Source organism: Corvus hawaiiensis, chromosome 7 (assembly GCF_020740725.1).
Source record: "Corvus hawaiiensis isolate bCorHaw1 chromosome 7, bCorHaw1.pri.cur, whole genome shotgun sequence".
NCBI classification, from domain to species: Eukaryota; Metazoa; Chordata; class Aves; order Passeriformes; family Corvidae; genus Corvus; species Corvus hawaiiensis.
The window spans coordinates 3,048,442-3,067,948 of NC_063219.1; the positions used below are offsets into that span (position 1 = coordinate 3,048,442).

The 19,507-nt window shown below is 48.2% G+C and overlaps 1 protein-coding gene across 1 annotated transcript in view; it reads left to right on the forward strand.

The window, feature by feature from the left end:
• ABCA12 (ATP binding cassette subfamily A member 12) overlaps window positions 1–17,473 on the forward strand; it is a 79,694-nt gene extending 62,221 nt beyond the window's left edge. Inside the window, exons 41-54 of the mRNA XM_048309252.1 lie at window positions 2,793–2,847; window positions 3,546–3,723; window positions 5,814–5,929; window positions 6,706–6,865; window positions 8,139–8,407; window positions 9,008–9,218; window positions 10,779–10,888; window positions 11,455–11,599; window positions 11,689–11,823; window positions 13,046–13,149; window positions 13,404–13,496; window positions 13,944–14,049; window positions 14,689–14,826; window positions 16,040–17,473. Of these exons, the coding sequence (XP_048165209.1) occupies window positions 2,793–2,847; window positions 3,546–3,723; window positions 5,814–5,929; window positions 6,706–6,865; window positions 8,139–8,407; window positions 9,008–9,218; window positions 10,779–10,888; window positions 11,455–11,599; window positions 11,689–11,823; window positions 13,046–13,149; window positions 13,404–13,496; window positions 13,944–14,049; window positions 14,689–14,826; window positions 16,040–16,159 (1,940 nt within the window). The 3' untranslated portion in view covers window positions 16,160–17,473. The remainder of the gene's footprint in view (window positions 1–2,792; window positions 2,848–3,545; window positions 3,724–5,813; window positions 5,930–6,705; window positions 6,866–8,138; window positions 8,408–9,007; window positions 9,219–10,778; window positions 10,889–11,454; window positions 11,600–11,688; window positions 11,824–13,045; window positions 13,150–13,403; window positions 13,497–13,943; window positions 14,050–14,688; window positions 14,827–16,039) is intronic.
• The last annotated feature ends 2,034 nt before the right edge of the window (window positions 17,474–19,507 follow it).

Consider the following 19,507-nt stretch of genomic DNA (forward strand, 5'->3'; position numbering starts at 1 on the left):
GGGCACCCTGCCTTTCCCTTGGCAGTTTAGCCTCTTTCGAAGTGCAGTGTGGGCACAAACCTGTCTGTATGTGTGTCTGTCTCCAGAGAGGGCCAGGGTGCAGAGAGAGATTGATACTGAGAAATCTTATACAGGGATTTTTGGGCTGTGCTCTGCCAAGAGCAGCAATTGTGTGCAGAAACGCCCTCCTGATTGACTTCCTTGGACAAGCGGTGCCCTTCCAGCCATGTCCTGGTCAGGCCTAGCCCTGCTCACCTCAGAGGGCTGCTGCCCCTGGTGACACAGAGACAGGTGGCAGTGTCTCTTGGCTCATAGGACATGTCTGAATTGAGCTGTAATGGAACCAGGCATGTGACCTGAAGCTTTGAGTGTGACACCCTGAATTCAAGCAGCAGCAGATGCTGATCACAAGTGGCCCCGGTGTGTCTCTTCCTGCCTCACACCACTGCATCAAGACTCCCCTCCCAGCCAGCTCAGCTCACAGAGAGTCACACCAGAGCCTTGTCCTGGCCACCCCCTCAAACAGGCCCTGGCTGTCCCCTCTGGGGTTTGCAGTGTGCCCTCAGCTCACACATCACAGAGCTGCAGTCCGGCTGCCGAGATAAGAGACCCCAGCCAGGCACTTCCAGCAGCAGGAACATCCCAGAGCAGCTGAATTATTCAGCAGTGAAGCTCCTTGCTCTGTCTCTGTATTCCCAACACATGCTGTAGCAAGAGCAAAGGCAGGAAGTTCGTGTGAACAGCCAGAAAGTTTTCACAGGGAAAGTTTTATACCAGCAAAACAGCAATTTTCAGAGGGAAAGAATAGCAGCAGTTTTTGTTCTGTCTGTCCCCCTGCTTATGTGTTTTTGGAAAGAAATGCTTAGTAGTAAATGACCAGACAGATAATTCTCTCCTTCCCACTAATCATCCAAGCAAGAAAAGGGGAGAAATAGAATGAATGGATGAGGCTGGTTCCCCTGAGGCAGAGTAAATCCAGTCTGAAATACAACTGAAGGGACGTTCCATGGGATGTGCTCCCAGCAGCTCAATCGAGTTGTTGCTGTGACAAATAAATGACGGTTTAAGAACCATTGAAGTGGCCAGATAAAAGTGTGTTGTCACTTCAGCAGTCAGAAAGAGGTGCCAGTTCTGCTTTAGAGGTTTGACTTAGGGTATATTTTGAAAAAAATACATAAAAAGCTTTTTACCCCGCCACTAAGCAAGTCATAATAGCTTTTGACTTATGTATATTGTGCTTTTTCTTCTCTTAATCCCAGCTAACAAAAAAGGAAAAAGCATTGAAATGGAAATTTTGACTTCTAGCCTAAGCTCCAGTAAAGGAAAATGGCTTTATAGTGAAGTATTAACAGATTAGACAGTCGGTATTCTTTCTTTCTCTCTCTCCCTTTTGGAGAAGGGAAACATTTCCTGGCTGTTTGTATGGCTTTATCAGCAGTCCAAGATTTTAATCCCATTTCTCTCACTGATGACAAGACTGAGGTTTGGTTGGGTTTTTTTCCTCCAAAATTAATTTCCATTGAAATCCTTCCTGAAATCCTAGCATTTGGTCAGCTAAACCCACAGGCTCCTCCCTTCTGATTCCCCTGTCAGAGTGCCCATTCTTAGGGAAAATTACTCAGAATAGTTCTTCATCACATCATTCCTAAAATCTGGCACCTGGCTATGAGGAGTTTAAATTTCAGAGGTGGCATGTTCTAGAAAATCTCTGCATTTAACGGCAGCTGGAGGTCCCCGAGCACTCCCTGAGGCATTTACTGAGGTGTCAGAATATGAATTGGGAACCTCATTTTTAGGCACATAAACATGGGAACCCTTTCTCAGGCGCTGGAGTCTTAGAGACTGGGCTGTCATCCTGGGGGGGCCAAGGCAGAGACCTGCCCTGGAGGTTGGGACTGGCCCCCCGTGTTCTTCCTTTTGCTTTTGTGGGCACAGATTGCCTCCAGACATGGCAAAAGCACTGTGGTGAACAATACCAGTGTATATTGGGCTAGGTGTTCTCCTTGCAAAAGAAGTACTTAAACCACCTGTGAAGATACCTGCTCATGAGCAGGGAGTTTCTCTGCTGCAGTTTGGGCCTGATACAAACCCATTTTTTAATGGATTTTTTTGGAAAACATCGCAGGGGACGTACCAGTGTGGCAATTAGATTTTTGCTAGTAACTTTGAACAAAATACTCTCTTTTTTTGGTTTTTTTTTTATAGTTTCTTAAGACAGAATAGTTCAGCATTAATTCACTGCCACTCTGGGGGCAGAAGTGTCTGTAGCTTACCTGGGTTTCTGCTCTCCACAGATCCCTTATGGAGAAAGACATCTATCACAGGCAGGTAGCAGTTGTGGAGAAGGGCAGCAGGGAAAGACTTGTTCCTGGTGATAAAAGAACAAATGGAACGAGGTGGGATCATCAGACAGCAGCTTTGAAACAGAACATATTCATCAGTTTTGAAGGTGTCAGTGCTGAGGAATCTGAGCTGGAATACACAGGCCCACAGGCACGTGCCTGATGTGAGGTGTGGGAAGGGAATGGTGCTGTCAGCCAGACAGATGTAGGAACAAGGCCTACGGTTTGAATTTCAGATCTGCTGTGCAGCCAAGTGAAGTCACAGGAAAAATGAGGATGCTCAAAATTCTGCCCAAGATCGCACAGAGATGACAGAGCAGAAACACAGTTCTCATCTGCTTTTCTGCTCTTCTCTCTCAGTTTTCTATATTATTGTCAATATCAGGAGCTGGTGAAGAAAGCTTTAATTTGGACACATTTTCAATTTTTTTTTTTTTCTTTTCCCTGTAGGTATTTCCTTATCAGCTCACCCATATCCTGGAGGACAGAGTCAAGAACAAGTAATGTAAGAGGATTCCTCTGACTGATGCCTGAATTTTTTAGCTTTAAAAGGAGCAAGGCAGCTTCTTGGAAACCATAAACCAGTCTAAATTACTGGATATCTTTCTCTAAGTGATGAAACTGTTCTCACTTGTCTTTGTTCCCTCTATGCATGAATAGGGTCCTGCTTGCCACCAGAGCTGGGGATTCCTGTGAGGGTTTTTTTGCAGGATCCCTTGGAGATCTGGAGGTCACAGTTACAGCCTCACACATTAGTGTGCTTGGGCATAATAATAATAATAATAATAATAATAATAATAATGACATCATTTTCCTTTTGGCCCTTCCACTCCATGCCGGGGTCCAGCACTACAGCTCAGTGCTGTGAGTCCCTTTTGCTGGGCATCACTGCCATCAGCAAAGGCAGCAAAGAAAGGAAGAAATCCTCCTCTGTGAGGGTGGTGAGGCCATCCCTGGAAGTGTCCAAGGCCAGGCTGGATGAGGCTTGGAGCAGCTTGGGATAGTGGAAGATGTCTGTGCTCATGGCAGGGGGTGGAAGGGGATGGGCTTTGAGGTCCCTTCCAGCCTCAAACCATTTCAGGATTATAAAGATGCTGGCCCAGAATCAGGACCTTGTTGCTTCTAAGCTCTGACTAATCCTCCCAGTGAGGGAAATCTGCCACTCCCACTCACCAAATGCATCTTTCTCCCCTTTTCTCCCAGGCTCAACAGCTTACTGGACATCATAGTGTCAATGTCTGTTTTGGTTGGCTACTCCATCACCACAGCCAGCTTTGTGCTCTACATGGTCAAGGAGCACCAAACCAAAGCCAAGCAGCTGCAGCACATTTCAGGCATTGGGATGACAACCTACTGGGTGACCAACTTCGTTTATGATCTGGTAAATAATTCACATTCCTAAATGCACCAGGAGGAGCATCACACAGCATGGGGGGAAAAGACATTCTTTATTTAGAGTTGGTTGCCTAGACTTCTTATTGCTATCAAGAGTGTTCTGTAGTAATTGTTCTCCAAGGCATTGGGGACGATTAAACGTGAACTGCAACACTGGATTCTGCTAAGCAAAGGCATTCCTGCTCTCTGGAGTGTATGCAAAGCACCCGGCACATTTATATGGGAGCAGGCTGCAGCTTGATTTCCATTCCAGCAGCCAGCTGCTCCTCTGACAGCTTGCAGGGCTGGATCTGCTGTCACTCAGGCTCCACAAATCTGGGGTGAGGCTTCGGGGCTCAAGGCTACAGCCAGTTTGGGAACCCTGGCTGGGACAGCAGCAGGCATCCCGCAGCTGACACAACCCTGCTGGGCAAAACCCCATCACTGGCTTGAATGCTGTCTGTAAGATTCTATGTTCTAAAGTTTTTAAGCCAAGGAAAGCTACAAATGCAGCCCTGCAGGACCTGAGCAGGTTCCTTTTCACAGTGCTGTATAGATGTACCTTGTTGAGCTCCCAGCACTGTGCTGCATTCCCTGGCATGGGCATGTCCTTGTTGCCCCTGAAGTTGTTTCCTCCTGGTGCAGAGGGTTAATGGAAATGGTTGTTGGAAAGCACTGCTGGGCCAAGAGGACCAATGTTTGCAGTGTCTGCAGGCTGAAGTGCTTTGTGTCTCCTGCATTCCCTGTGTGCAGGGTGTCAGACCCTCCCGCAGGGAATGGGCAGTGCAGCCGAGCGCAGCTCCTGAGCCTGGCATTGCCAGCTGGGCTGCAGTGCTGACCAGCTCCACCTATCCCACACATTTCTGTTGATGCAGATCTGCAAGAACCTAAAATCCCAGTGATTCTATCACTTCCTGGAAACAGGAAATCTTCATTTGGGTGACCAGTCCCCTTTGATGCAGGGAGAACTAAGGGCTGAAATCCCATGGGGAATGTGAGCCAGAAGTGCCTGCCTGGAGGGGCTGATGTGGGCAGGCAGCAGCACAAGGATTCCCTGCCCTGCAGGAGGGGCTGGAAGGGGTCCCAAGGCAGCAGCACAAGGATCCCCTGCCCTGCAGGAGGGCTGGAAGGGGTCCCAAGGCAGCAGCACAAGGATTCCCTGCCCTGCAGGAGGGGCTGGAAGGGGTCCCAAGGCAGCAGTACAAGGATCCCCTGCCCTGCAGGAGGGCTGGAAGGGGTCCCAAGGCAGCAGCACAAGGATTCCCTGCCCTGCAGGAGGGGCTGGAAGGGGTCCCAAGGCAGCAGCACAAGGATCCCCTGCCCTGCAGGAGGGCTGGAAGGGGTCCCAAGGCAGCAGCACAAGGATCCCCTGCCCTGCAGGAGGGCTGGAAGGGGTCCCAAGGCAGCAGCACAAGGATCCCCTGCCCTGCAGGAGGGCTGGAAGGGGTCCCAAGGCAGCATGGCCCCAGCCTGGCTCAGCAGTGCAGCCCTGAGCTGCAGCACAGCAGGGAGGGTGGAGCAGGCGTGTGCCTGCCTCCCTGATCCAGGCCCTCACTCCAGCACTGCCTATTTGTATCAGCCTGTGGAAAAATCCCCGGAGTCCTTGCACAGTCAGTATTCAGCAGGCTGAAACTAATCCAGAGCTCTCGGCAACTTGATATTTCTCAGTGAATCCCTGCCAGTAAATTCTGCTAAATCCCAGCGCTGGGGAAGAGAGGAGCTCTCCAGGCAGACGTTTGGTAGGTCTCTGGCTTGACTCAACACTATAAAGACTAGATTTACAGGGCACAATGAAGTGGTCTGACTTCAAGGCGAACAGAAAACCCAAAGGCATATTTTTCATTCACAACCTTTTTTTAAGGTACTTTCTGCCCACAGTCCTCAATGCTGAGGCTTTGCCTACTCAAAGAGGCTTTGTGGGAATTCATCTGCAAGCCTGGGGAGGATTGAAAGCCCACCTGTGTTTGGTTTCCCTTAGAAAAACCAAGCTGCATTTGTGGGACCAGATTCAGTCCTGGTGTTGGTGCTTCTGTATCGTTGCAGGAAGGTGTTTCAGAACTGTTGTCCTAGTAACATCTTTTTAATATCATTTTGCAGGTACTTTTTATGGTCCCTATTGGACTCTCAGTGGGAGTTATTTCCGCCTTCCAGATCCCAGCTTTCTGCAACAACAGTAACTTAGTGGCAGTGTTTCTTCTGCTGTTACTGTTCGGGTAAGCGTGGGGCTTAGTTATTTAAATATCACTGCTCAGGGTAAGGCACTGGATTTTGCAGGCTGCTGGAGACTGAGATCCAGGGGGGACATGTGAGCTTTTCTCTTCAACACGCACTCCACAAACACGGACTAAGTTGCTCCTTCCAGGGGCAGGGAGGTAAATCCCAAAGCTGGGGAAGAGAGCTGTTGTTGTGCCTGCTTTATTCAAAGCAAACACTACTTGAGGATATGGAAGTATTCAAGGTCCCAGCAACAGCTCTAGCTGTAAGCAAATGCTTCCTGACCTATTGCAAGGTTCAAGAGCATTTTAATATCAGAGAGCAAAATAAACAGCAGTAGCACAATTCAGGAAAACTTCAACAAACTCCCCCGGCTTTGAATCCTCCAGGCCCAGTCTCTTTGTTTTCAGGTGGGGTTCTGTGTTCAAAGTATGTATCATAAACCTTTTCTCCAAATTCTAACAGACACAAAGGCATTTTTCTTTTCTTTAAGCTCTGTAATGTGGAAATGTAGTTACATGCCAAAACAGAGCTGTTATGTTATGTTATGTTCCAACCCTGGAAGTGTTCAAAGCCAAGTTGGACAGGGCTTGGAGCAACCTGACCTAATGGAAGGTGTCCCTGTCCATGGCAGGGGGTGGAATGGGATGGGCTTTAAGCTCTCTTCCAACTCATACCATCCAACGATTCTATGTTGTCTGATGTCTTCAGTGGTTTGTTTTCAAAGTAGCCCTTTGAGTTACCATGGTTTTCTCTGCACTGTTGGTATGTATAGATATGCATCATTTTCCTGGATGTACCTGCTGGCTGGATTTTTCAAGGAAACAGGGATGGCCTTCATTGTTTACGTCTGTGTTAACTTGTTCTTCGGCATCAACACCATTATCACTCACTCGGTTGTGTTCCTGCTCTCCCAGGAAAAGGCCACAGACCAGGTAGGAGCCCCACTAATACTGACCCTGTGGTGACACAGCAGGAGGCTTCTTGTGGGCTTGGTGGCTTTGATCAGGTCCATAGCAGCTGGACACAGTCACAGGATTTCACAGGGTTCCCTACAGACAGGACATGAGTCACATATGGAGCTTGCTTGTCTGTAAATCTGCACCCCCAGCAAAGAAGGAAACAGTGGTGGCAGAGGGGAGAACATGAAAAGAGAGGGAGAAAACTGAGGACCCTCTTTATAACCACCCTGGTGATGGAAGATGAAGGGCAGGAGGTGGGTCGAGATGTTTGATAGAAAGTTGTTGATGAACACTTCAAACCATTGCTGAGTTCTCGCAGCACGAACTGTGGGGAGTGACAGCTGAATGTCACTGCCCTGAGTCTGACATGTGCTGCAGTAAGCCCAGCACCAGCTGTCTGTCATCCAGGTCTGTAATGCAGTCATCTTCTCCCTGCAAGGATGACAACCCAGAGACAGTGATGATTCCCTAAAGTAAAGCCTTCTCTTAAACTGAGATCTCCCTGGGAATGGCTGGGATTAAATGCACACCTTACACTTAGATTTCTTTTTTTATGGAGGGCAATTACAATAGCTGGGTTGCATTTTTCTCTGTATCTGGACAGAGTTTGTTCAGCAGCCCCTTGGGTTTTAGGGATATGCAATTATGATCACCTTTCATCCCTCTGTGCCCCAGTGGCAGGGAGTCAGTTTCTTTCCATGCTAATTTAGTGCCTCTCCAGTTTACTTTGTGCACTAATCCTTTCTTCTGCTAGAAATGCACCAGAGTTCTTTACTGTGAGACTGTGCACTGGGCTGTTCTGCTGTGAACTAGCTGGAAAAGCCCTTCCATGTCTAGAAAAGCCAAATCTTGTGTTTTATGGAGTTGTTTGTCCAAGGAGAAGAGACAGGACAGTGCTCCAGGGGAGCAGGCTGTGCTGGACAGATTTGGGGGGCACAGTGGCAGAACTCAGCTCTGGCACATGGGTAGGTTCTGGGTGCTGGAGCAGCATCCTGGGAGCAGCATCCTGGGAGCTGGCTGCTGTTTACTATGGGTGATCACAACCTCAGAGCTGCCTGTTGACTTTTATGACCTTGTGCCTGTGAAACGAGCTGTCTCCAGAGCTCTTTGCTCTCAATTTATCTCTGCTCTGAGACACAGGCAAATCCTAATGTAATTGTTACACTTCAGTCCCACAGTAAAACCTTTGAATTTATTCCGTGAATAAAAGTAGTGACTGACTGTGCTGCTCTTTGTTTTTTTCCAGGGTTTGCGTGATCTTGCTGAAAATTTAAGGCATGTGTTCCTTCTGTTCCCACAATTTTGCTTTGGCTATGGCTTGATTGAACTGTCACAGGATCAGGCACTGCTGGGCTTCTTAAAAGCCTATGGAGTGGATTACCCTGACAAAACCTTTGAGCTGGACAAGACCACGTCCAAGCTGTTGGCCATGTTCATCCAGGGCACCGTGTTCTTTGCCATTCGTCTCACAGTTCACGACAGGATGATTCAGAGAGTCTGGAACAACGTACTGGAGTAAGTAACATCTGGAGCCTCGCAGGGGAAGCAGCCCCAGCCACAGCTCCGTGGTTGCATTCCGGGCTCCCGCACTATCATTGTCAATTATGAAGCCCATCAATTTCCAGGACAATTTGTGAATATGGAGTGAGTTTTCTCTGGCAGGAGTCCCAGTAATTAGAGTATTAACTAACAGAGGTGTAGTTTATGGAGTCCCCTGGCAGTCGGTGCTGGCTGGGACTGCAGCCCGGGGCTCAGGGTTTGGTGGGCGGGTGCTCAGCTGTTGGTGGGGGGCAGTCATTCCACTGGCAACCTCTGTTTGGCTCTCCCCATCTCCTCTGCCCTGGCTGCACACAGAGAGGAGTGAGAACATTCCTGTCACCTGCGTTAGGAGCGTGTCCACAAGGCAGGACCTGCTCCAGCCCAGAATATTTGCTGAAAAAGAGGGAAAAACAATAGGCAGGAAGAGACCCTTGGGTGGAGCAGATACCAGGAGAGAATAGAAACTGTATATCTGAGTATTTTGTGCATGCCCTGGGGTCTCACAGAAGGCTCCCTGGGATCTATCCCAGCTGCTGGCTGTTGCTGGAGGGTAAGTCCCTCTCTGCCCTCCCCCAGGTTCCTGTTTGACAGAGTCCATGGCAAAGCCTCCCTTCTGCCACCCGCCACCACAGAGGACGGGGATGTCCAGGCAGAGAGGAGCCGGGTGGAGTCTGGCAAAGCTGACTTCGACGTGGTGCAGCTCCAGAACCTCACCAAGATCTACCACCTCCCTCACAAACGCATCACAGCAGTGAAAAATATCAGCCTTGGGATCCCTGCTGGGGAGGTGAGCCAGGGGAGAAGGCTGTGGGCACCTTCCAGTCTCATTGTCATCTTCTGTAGCAGTTTGTTCTGCTCTGGCCTCTTCCTTCCTTTGCCCCATTTATTGATTCTTGCGGTTACAGCAGTGGCAAGAGGCTCCTGGTAGATTTGGGACACCAACTGACAGTTTGAAGGCCCTAGAAAGAGGGAAGGTGGATGGGAATTGATGGAGCTGTATTCAGAGCAAAATGTCTGTGTGCTCTGTTTGTACAGTGCAGTCTTGGGGGGGGGGGGGGGTCACTGGGGATCACCAGGTGGTGAATGAAGACAGCAGAATGTGTCCAGCTGAAATTATTCACCTGAATTGCATGGGAGATGGTGAGTCAGGCTTATCTGCTTGTGTTTCCCATCAGGGGAAGACAAGTCACTTCAGCTGAAAACACATTTTCATGAATCAGGACCTAAAATTAACTCCAAAGAAAAAAACATTCTTTGGTCATGTCAGTGCAGTTGCCTCCCTGAGAAGTGAAAAGACAGGAGTAAACAGAGCACCTCTGAGATCCAGAGGAAACTGGATACCAGATTCTACCTCATGCTGTGCACCTGACTTGTGGGGAAGCTTGGAATTAATCCTTGGCACCTGGTTTATTGTCATTGCCTGGATCCCACTGAGATGAAATGATGTAGGGTGCTGGGCAGGACAGCATCCTCATGTGGAGACTGGTGCTGGTCTTTATGGCAGAGGATTTTTTCTAAGCCAGGACTGGCATTGAGGTCTCTGACTTCTGGCAAAATTCACCCTGATGCTGGTGGGATTTAGGGCACCGTTCCCCACCTGTCAGCAGAAGCCGTGGCCCTGATCTGCAGACTGTGCACAGATTCTGTCCCTGTATGGACCAAGGTGGGGAAGAGCCTTGGATTTCTGTGCATCTGCAGTGGGCCCAGCACAGGAGGACTCTCACGTCAGCTGATCTGTACTAATGAGAGCAAAATAACAATTTTAATTAAATAATAATATAAAATTATCAGCACAATGGTGATGGCTGATGCAACACACAACTGCCTATCTCCAACCTTAGCAATAAAATGTGGATTTTTACCATGAGATACTGGAACTGCACTACAGGGAGCCAGTTCTTCCTCTTACTAATGGAGTGCTTTAGTGACATTATGGGACAAAAACCTTGTGTTGCATTAAGGCTTTACCAGTGCCAGCCCAAACCTCACTCAGCCCACTCCCATGAGCAGCTCTGTCCCTTGCCAAGGGGAGGCTTTGCACAAATGAGCTGATAGGGATTTGGCCTGAGCTCCTGCAGGAATGTACCTCACAGTAAAAGGAATGACTCTACTGGAGGCACATCCTTGATTCTTCACCATATTAAACAAATGGTCCTAATATAAGCTGGAGTATATTGCACCATAAACAACCTCCATTATAACACTGGGATGTGCTGAGTTCCTCTGGCAATTCATCTTGCTCAAGGGGCTGGACAAAGATGGGACAAGGTGCACTGAGCACCCATCTCAGAGGAATATTTCTGCATTACAAGTACAGCACTCTTTCATTCTGACTTTTCTTTCCCAGTGCTTTGGCTTGCTTGGTGTGAATGGAGCTGGAAAGACAACAATCTTTAAGATGCTGACAGGGGACATCGGAGCATCCAGTGGAAGGCTGCGGGTGCAGGATCATTCTGGGTATGATGGGTGCGATTTCCGGGGAAGCAAATCAACCTGAGAAAAGTTTTTAAGGCTGGGTGGCAAAGGAGAAGAAATGTAAAAGTCTGAAATAAAACATTCAAGCCAGAGCAAAAATAAACAAGGTGGGGAATTCGTCCTTTGAAGGTGGCATGGTTGCTTCCTAGGGGGTTGCATTTTGCTCCTGGATCTCTGCTGTTCTCAGAGGTGTTTCTTCCACTTCAGTCCATTGCAAATGGAATCAGGCTCAGATCCTCAGCAGTGTGATCCCACTTCTGAGCTAGACCTGGAGACCATTAGGGCTCACCTCAAAGCTTTCTTTAACAGGTGTAGGCTTGGTGGCAGCTGTGCCATCTGAGGTGCTGGCAGTAACTGGAGAGCTACATACTGGACACACAGCCTCTGCAGAACTGGGGGTCTGAAAGCTGGAGCTCTGCAGATCCACTGCATTTTCCTTCAAGGGTTGGGGAAGGGGATAGGAAATAGGAGAAGGGATTTTCTCCCTCCTGTTGATTCCAGGGTGCAATTCAGTGTCTCTACACTGATGTGCCAACTTCCTTACACAGGTCCTTGAATGACATCAGTGAGGCCCACTGGTCACTCTTTGGCTACTGTCCTCAAGAAGATGCCTTGGATGACCTGCTGACAGTGGAAGAGCACATGTATTACTATGCTCGGCTGCACGGCATCCCAGAGGGGGACATCAAGGGAGTGAGTAACAAGGGCTTGGCCTTTCAATAGATAGATGTGTGGTAATCCATGGCTGGACATGTTGTGGAAGCACAACTCTTGCTCCCTAGGTTGTACTCCAGCTGCTCCACCGGCTGAACCTGATGGCCTACAAGGACAGAGTCACCTCTATGTGCAGTTATGGCACCAACAGGAAACTGTCAACTGCTCTGGCTCTCATTGGAAATCCATCCATTCTGCTGCTGGTGAGAAATGGGGGCCTTGGTGGGGGAAGAGGAGCAGGTCTTTGGGCTGGCAGGAGAACTTGTCTCACAAAACCTCCTCAGGCACAGCTTACAGGACACTCCCCACATGCCCGTGCTTGGCCTGACAACAGAAACCATCACAGGAAAGTTTAGGTTCCAGCAAACACTCATATTTTCTTTAAGGGCATAAGAGAGTGGCAAGTCTTTCAGTTTCTCTGATAGCATCTTCCAGAGGTCAAAAATAGACCCTTTATTTGCCAATTAAACTCTCCTAGTTCCCAGCTCTATCTTGTTTTTTATCTCTATCAACTAACCTGCACAGCCTTGCAAGAAAAGCAGCATCTAAGGCTCCAAAACTGTAGGAGAGCAAAAGGGCCACTTCCCTCAGGATTAGAACATAACTGCTTTTCTAGGTTTGGCTTCCTGTCTTGTCTTTCACTTTGAATTTCCAGTTCTTCCATGGGCTTACACCATTGCTAAAACATACCTTTTTGTGAAGTTTTCCCACTTGCTATGATGCCTTAGGTTTTAACTTTTATATTTTTCAAATCCTGTACTGCCTGGTGTGTAACTCTGAAGTTTCTTGTAGCCTGTTAACTTCTGCTCTCTCAAATAACAAAGCCTCTCTGGGTCTGCTCTTCAAGGACCCAGACCATCCTAGGCCCAAAAAGTATAAACCAAAAAGCCACTAAAGGGGGGCAAGCTGAGGGGAATTACATCATTAAACTGAAGCTTTAATTCGAGAATTTATGCTGATATGCAAATGAACCAAACTTACAGAAGTGTGAAGAACTCATGACCTGTTGTCCATCTTGGGGTCCCTCTCGGCAGTAGCCTCTGGCTCCCCAGGGTGTACCTCTGAAGGCCTTTCAAATAAATACCTGCCTTTATTCCCTTATTCTGGTCTAGCCTCTGTTTTTAGGAGGCCTCTCAAGGCATCAGCTGTGTATTGAAGGTGTGCAGAGCTCTGTGAGCAGGGTTCCCAATATTAAGCTGGATACCTAGTGGACATAAATATCCCTTGTCCCAGCTTGTGTCAAGCCCAGCACTGCTGCCTTTATTTCTGACCACCTGCTGGTGCTCCAGCTGCTTCTGTGAGATAAAAAATCTCAATAAAAAGAGGAGGAGGTGGGGGAATTCCCTCTCTACTAACTGCTGCCTGAGCCCAGGCTTGTTTGCTTTTTAAGTGCAAATTTCCAATCAGTCCTGTCTTTCCCAATAGGATGAACCGAGCTCTGGAATGGACCCAAATGCCAAACGCCACCTTTGGAAAATCATCAGCGAGGAAGTGCAGAACAAATGCTCAGTGATACTCACGTCTCACAGGTAGGGCTGGGCTGGCTCTGCCTCCTATTTTGGGGTCAGCAGAGGTGTGGAGAGCCCATCCCTCACACTCCCCACTGGTCCTTGCACAGTTTCAGGGCACTGAGCTGTGACAGGTTTGGGGGTTTGTTGTGGCTGAATGTGGTGTCCACAGAGACCCACACCACTTTAGGGAAGATCAGTGATGTTCTCCTGTTACTTAACTATTTTTTATACCTTCTCAATGGCTTATTAGAGTTTCTGGGTTGGTTTTGTAGCATGGAGGAGTGTGAAGCCCTCTGTACCAGGCTGGCCATCATGGTGAACGGGAGTTTCCAGTGCATTGGCTCTCTGCAGCACATCAAGAGCAGGTCAGTAAAATGAACCTATTTCACTTTTACTGAACAGCCTCTGGAGTTACTGACCTACAGCTTTGAGTGCTCAGAACATGAGACCTGTGTCACCAAAACAATGACTTTTCCTGGTTTATGTCCCTTATTCACCACTGAAATTCTGTGTTAACTACTGCACTTTCTACTCCCTCACAGCCTGTCTTCCCAGAATGTGTCCCCCAAAGTAATCTGTTCACTGCTACAAATGAGAAATACATATTAGGGTTGAGCTTTGGTTCTGTTAGTTATAACAATAGCTCGGCTTCTTATTAAGTTTCACTCCAGGTTAACAATGCTGACCCCATTCAAGCTGCACCATGCCTGGATTAGATTTCCCCAAGGAGCCTGTGCAGCACTCGCAAAGGAGTTTCTTCATCAGATTTTCTCTTTTCTACAGTGCTAATGGTGATTTTCTTTTTCCCCTAGATTTGGAAGAGGATTCACTGTGAAGATGCACTTAAACAGCAGCACGGTTTGCACTGAGACGCTGACAGAGTTCATGAAGTCACACTTCCCAAATACATGCCTGAAGGTAAGCAGGGCAAATGCTTTCAGGAGAGGCTTTCAAAATCGCTTCAAAGTGACCAAGAAAATCTCTGCAAGGTGGACATCTTATAACATGCTGTGCCCACAGACCTGAGCTCTCAGAGTCACACTTGTCACTGCCTTCAGCTACACTGTCCGAGGGCTGGAGCACTCCCGTTCCTTGGTGGCTGAAGTAACGTCAGCCAAAAAGCTGCAGTGGCCCTGCAAGGCAGCTGTTAGGTGACCCCCTGCCCTGGGAATGCCCTTCCCACTGAAGGCTGGAATGCATGGAGACCCACTTCAGGTTCAGTGGGAATGAGATGCTTCCAGTGCTTCCAGTAACTGAGTAATTGTAAAACCAGAGTAACTGAGTCACAAATCCCCTCCATTGTCTGTAACCCAATCTCTGCATGAATCAAAACTGCACACTTGGAGCTGGAAAATGCTATGGCCACCCTGGAGCTTCCAGCCTTGCAGTTTAGTTGTCCTCACCCAGTCACAAACCCCCACAAGAACTCCCAGTGGGGAAACACTACCAGACAGTACCATTCAGAAGACACCACAGCCCCTGCTCCTTCATCCTCCCATGGTCCAGCTGTGGGATCTGTTGGCTCTTGGCTTTCCCCCACCACTCCTGTCCCCACAGGATCGGCATTTCAACATGGTGGAGTACCACGTCCCGGTCTCTGCGGGAGGGGTAGCGAATATATTTGATCTCCTGGAAGGCAGCAAAGCAGCCTTCAACATCAGGCACTTCTCTGTGAGTCAGACAACGTTGGAGGAGGTAAGGAATTAAAATGTGAGGCCATTCATTTAAAACTGCTAACGGGAGCAGACTGATGGTTGCACATAATGGACTGCTGCACACAATAGACTACAGTTTGAAAGGGATTTCCATCTATATTCCTCCTGGGGGTACTTTATCAGTGCTGCTGCCTCCAGGTACCTCTGCTGGTGCTAGGGAAACACACTGAGAAAGCTGCCTGGAGCACAAAGGATCTGTTCTTCCCTCTGTCACTGCTGATTTCAGCAGCCTCGTGGGTGTGGGTGAAGGGCAGGGCTATGAATCACCCCCAAGTCCAGGGCTAAGATTTCCACCAGTACTGAAAATATGCTCAATTTCACTTTTTGGGTTGGAAGTTCATTTAGCATTACTCCAAACTTAGCTTTGGGGTTCATTCCATTTTCCCTTGGAAGAATGTTCCCACTGGCAACAAAATCTTGTAGGGAGCACATCAGCTGAAGGGATTGCCACAAGGACTATCCAGAAGAATCACCCTGTTCAGCATCAGCACCTGGAATATTAGGTTGGTCCCAGAGAGAGGAGCAGAGCTGCAGCCCTGTAGTGCTATGGATTGTGACACAGCAGTCTGGGAGGGGAGTTCCTCAGTGCTGTTTCAATAAGGGGCAGTGGTTGTGAGAGAAACAGGCGGGCAAAGCTCAAGAAGCCCCAGCTCAGGTTTTGTGGGAGGACAGCTCAGATTTTTGAATATGCAAATATGATTGCAGGGAGTGTTCTGGTAAGAATCCTTTCTGTATTCATTAGCTGCTGTTGAAAGGAAGGCTGTTACATGTGATTTTATACACCTCTCTCTACACTCTGCAGTTGTGTGTGCACAGATGTCAATTACACAGAGACAGATGGGTTTATGAAGTAATAACAGGACTGTATCACAGTGGGATCGAAATGAGTCACTGCATGGGCATTGCCTCGCTGGTGCCTCGGGAACCTGAGCTGCAGGACAATTAGGTTCCGTGCAGGAATGTCTGCCTTCGGGTCCTGGGTGTCGATTCCGCAGGACAGGAGTGCACATCCATTTATTTACATTAGCCCATAGAAGCCCAACAATTTGCAATTCTCAAATTCAGCGTGAATCCATCCCTGAGTGCGCTCTCCAGACTCACAGTCAAATGAACAGCCATGCCTTTTTCATATTCATCCATATCATAAATTATTTATGCTGTCACATACTGAGTGTTTTCCTTTAAACTTCTAGGTTTTCATCAACTTTGCTAAAGATCAAGCAGATCCCGATGGCACGGATGCAGGCCCTGATGTGACGCTGGACAGCTCTGACACAAGCAGCCAAGCTAGCACCATAAGCTCCATCTATTGAAGGGATCCACCCACACAGGATCATAGAATCTGGGGAAAAGACCTGACAGCCCCTCCAACCCTGTTTTCAATGATTTTAGGGTGATGGGGATAAGCAGTCCCATTTTCTTAAAGTGTTTTGTTTTTTGATATGCACTTAATTTGTCACTAGGAACATGGTAGGTGTTTGAGACTGGCACTTGGTTACAAATCAGATTGGTCTTTCCACTGGTTCTTTTCCCCCCCCAGTTCTTGTTTTATGATCACTGTAATAGCTGTGAGGATTTAGATAACATCACCTGCTGCTCGTGGCCGTTTGTTTACAGCAGATATGGCTGTGCTGGAGCAGAGGAGCTGTGGGCAGTGCAGGGTGTTTGACCACAAAGCAGCCCCCAGCTGCAGAGGAAAAGCCACGCTCCACTTCCTGCTCAGCAAGACTTCCTGGGTGACTGAGTGAAAGTGGCTCAGTTTTGACAGGCTCCCCCCTGGGGAGATGGGGCTGGTGGCCTTGCCCCTCCTCACAGGGGGTTGTGAGGGAGTAGGTGTTCCATACTGACAGTCGCAAAGGCCACTGCTGGGGGCCACCTTTGGTAACGACATAGAGCTTATCTGGTTATGTCAGGACAAATACAACTATTTTAAATGTTAGTGTTTCCAGTGGTTTTGGTTTGTTCCTGTAGCTTATTCCAGCTCTGTGTAACTCCTCGAGTGAGTCCTCTGGTCCCAGGCAGTTCCTGGCTCCTGGTACCCAGTGGAAGATGATTCCCCCACGAGCCCCTTTCTCCTTCTGGCTGGAGTTCAGGGCTGCTCGGGTATAGCCAAGGAGTGGTACAGGGCAGGTCTGTTGGTTGAATGCTCTGACAAGAAGAAGCTCTTTGCTTCCTAAGATTGTATTTCCCTGAGCACAGCAGAAGCAAGGAGCATCTCCCTTGCTCATAAACCCTCCATCTCCAGCAGCTCTGCCTCTTTGTGTCCTCTGCAGTGACCTTCCTCCTCAACCCCACATGCTGGCTGCCCCCGTGACTCCGGAGCTGTGTTTTCCCACATAACAAGGCATCATTAGCTCCTGCTTCAAAGACTCTGCCTGCTGGCTTTAAAGGAGTGCTCTGCCCACCTCTGAGAGCAGCCCCCAGCAGCTGAGTTCAGCACACCACCACACACATCCTGCTCTCCTCCCCCAGAATGATTAATAGATAGAATAGTTTAATATGATTCTTTATTATATGTATCAGCATAAGGGCCCAAAGACTCGGGTTTGGGTCACGGCACTGATGTACATTCAAGCACAAAATGAACTTAAACTCTGAGCTCAATAAACTTGCTGTTGCTGGTAAAAGAGATTGCAGATAAAGCCTTACCTTGTGAGACCTGGGGTGGCCCATACAACGTGCCTGGGTTCACCTACACAATTCCAGCCAGGTGGTTTCTTTTTCCCATTTTTTTTTTTTTTTGCCTTCTCACAAAACTAATTTGAGTCAAAGGAGCCTTTGATGAAAGCTTCAACGACACATCTTTCTTACCCGGATCATGAGTTTGACTAGGCCAACTCCTATGTGATGCCAAGGTTCGCTGAGAAAATCGTGCAAGGAATAGGTACTTTGTGAAATCCCAAACACCCTTGATATTCAGTGGGATACTGAAGTTCAAAGTTTAGCTGCTGCAAGGAGGTCACATCCTCTCCTCGGTGTTGGTGTAAACTTCTTACTGATAGCAGGAGGAGTTTTATTATGGATTGAAAGTATTATTGAGCTTTGAATTGTGCCTCAACCTGCTGACTGTAATTAAAACTGGGGTTCAGCTTCTTTCCAGAATGCATTTGACACCTGCAGTTTATAAGTAACTGAAAAAGCTGCCCAGACAGCCATTGTAGCTTCTATTATTATGTCTCCAGCTCTGCAAAAGCTCTTTTTTCTCATTTTCATTGCACATCTTACACAGATCACAGTATAAAATTAAGCTTTTCTCTAATGGAGGGCTTGTGCTCCCTGCAAAGGACTCGGAGCATGAATGCCAATGATTTAAATGCAGCCTTGTAACACCAATCAGAGTATTATTTTATTATGTCGATGGCTTTGCAACTGCCAGTGAAAGATGGATCTCCAGACTCTGTCCAGATGTACTTTACATGTAATTGAGGGAGACTGATACAAAACTATTCTTTTGTTCCTTTAGAGCCTACTAATCAAACAGGAAAAAAAAAAAAAAGGAAGTGATTCATTGGAATACTTCATTAAGTTGCAATTTAATTGTGTGAAATAGAGTTTTGAGGGGAAAAAAAAGCAAAAAGCATCCTTTGAATTTCCACCCAATTCTGGCATTAATAGAAACATCTGCTCCATGTGAAATGTGTCACGGCCATGATACATGCTCCCCGCTCTCACTCGCAGGTAAAAATAAACCATCTGCTCCTGCAATCAAGGCTGTGGGTATTGGTCCAAGCAAGCCAGAGTTTATATCCTGGGGGGAATTTAACTGAGGCCCGTGGAGAAGCAGTTACAACTGTTTAGGGGCTTGAAGCATCTGGCAAGGAGGTTGTATATAACGTCACCAGGGGCTGAATTACCTTTCGTGCTGCATTACAAACATCCCCATTCCCTGCAGAGCCTCAGATTCATCCTGTCCCTTTTGGAGGTAGGACACGCTCCAAGCTCAATTCCAAGGCAAAAATCTTGGAAGGCAGTACTCTCCTGCCTCTGAACACCAGCTCCATGCCTCTCATCACCTCTTGGTCTCCCTGAGAAGGTTCCAGGGGTGGCCAGGAATATGGAGCACTGACTGAGAAACCACTGATAAGAATCTGAAAGGTTTTGAGTAGGGTCTGCAGGGCAGGAGAAGGATGGGGTCACTCCTCCATCCTCACCTGTGGGTGTAGTAGTGGGTGCCCCCACTGTCAGCCCTCTCTGAATCCGCTCAGAAATGTTGGCTTTACATGACTCTGCTTTCAAAATGAGCCACCAAGCTGCCTCCTTCCTCTGGCCTGAGCAGGGAGCTGAGATTGCTGCCCCTCGAGCACTGCGTACCACAGCACATCACCTCTCCAGGAGCCAGAGATGAGTGCTGCAGTCCAGGGGAAACAAACTTCTCATCTTCCTCCTTTAATGCAGTCTCGCCTCCGTCACCCCAGTAGCCCTCCTGGAGGCAGCAGTGCCAGGCTGAGCCCTTCCAGCGCGGCCACACGGCCCCGGTGCGTTAATTGGAACGGGCTCACCCCGGCTTCATTTAAAATGCTCTGGCACATCACACACACACGGGAGAGGCAGTGCAGGCACTAAACAGGGACAGGAAGTCAAGGAGGAATTTCAGAATTAGTTGTGTGCATTGCAAGGCTGATTGTAATTGGAGCTGTGGACTTGGAGACAATGATTCAAAT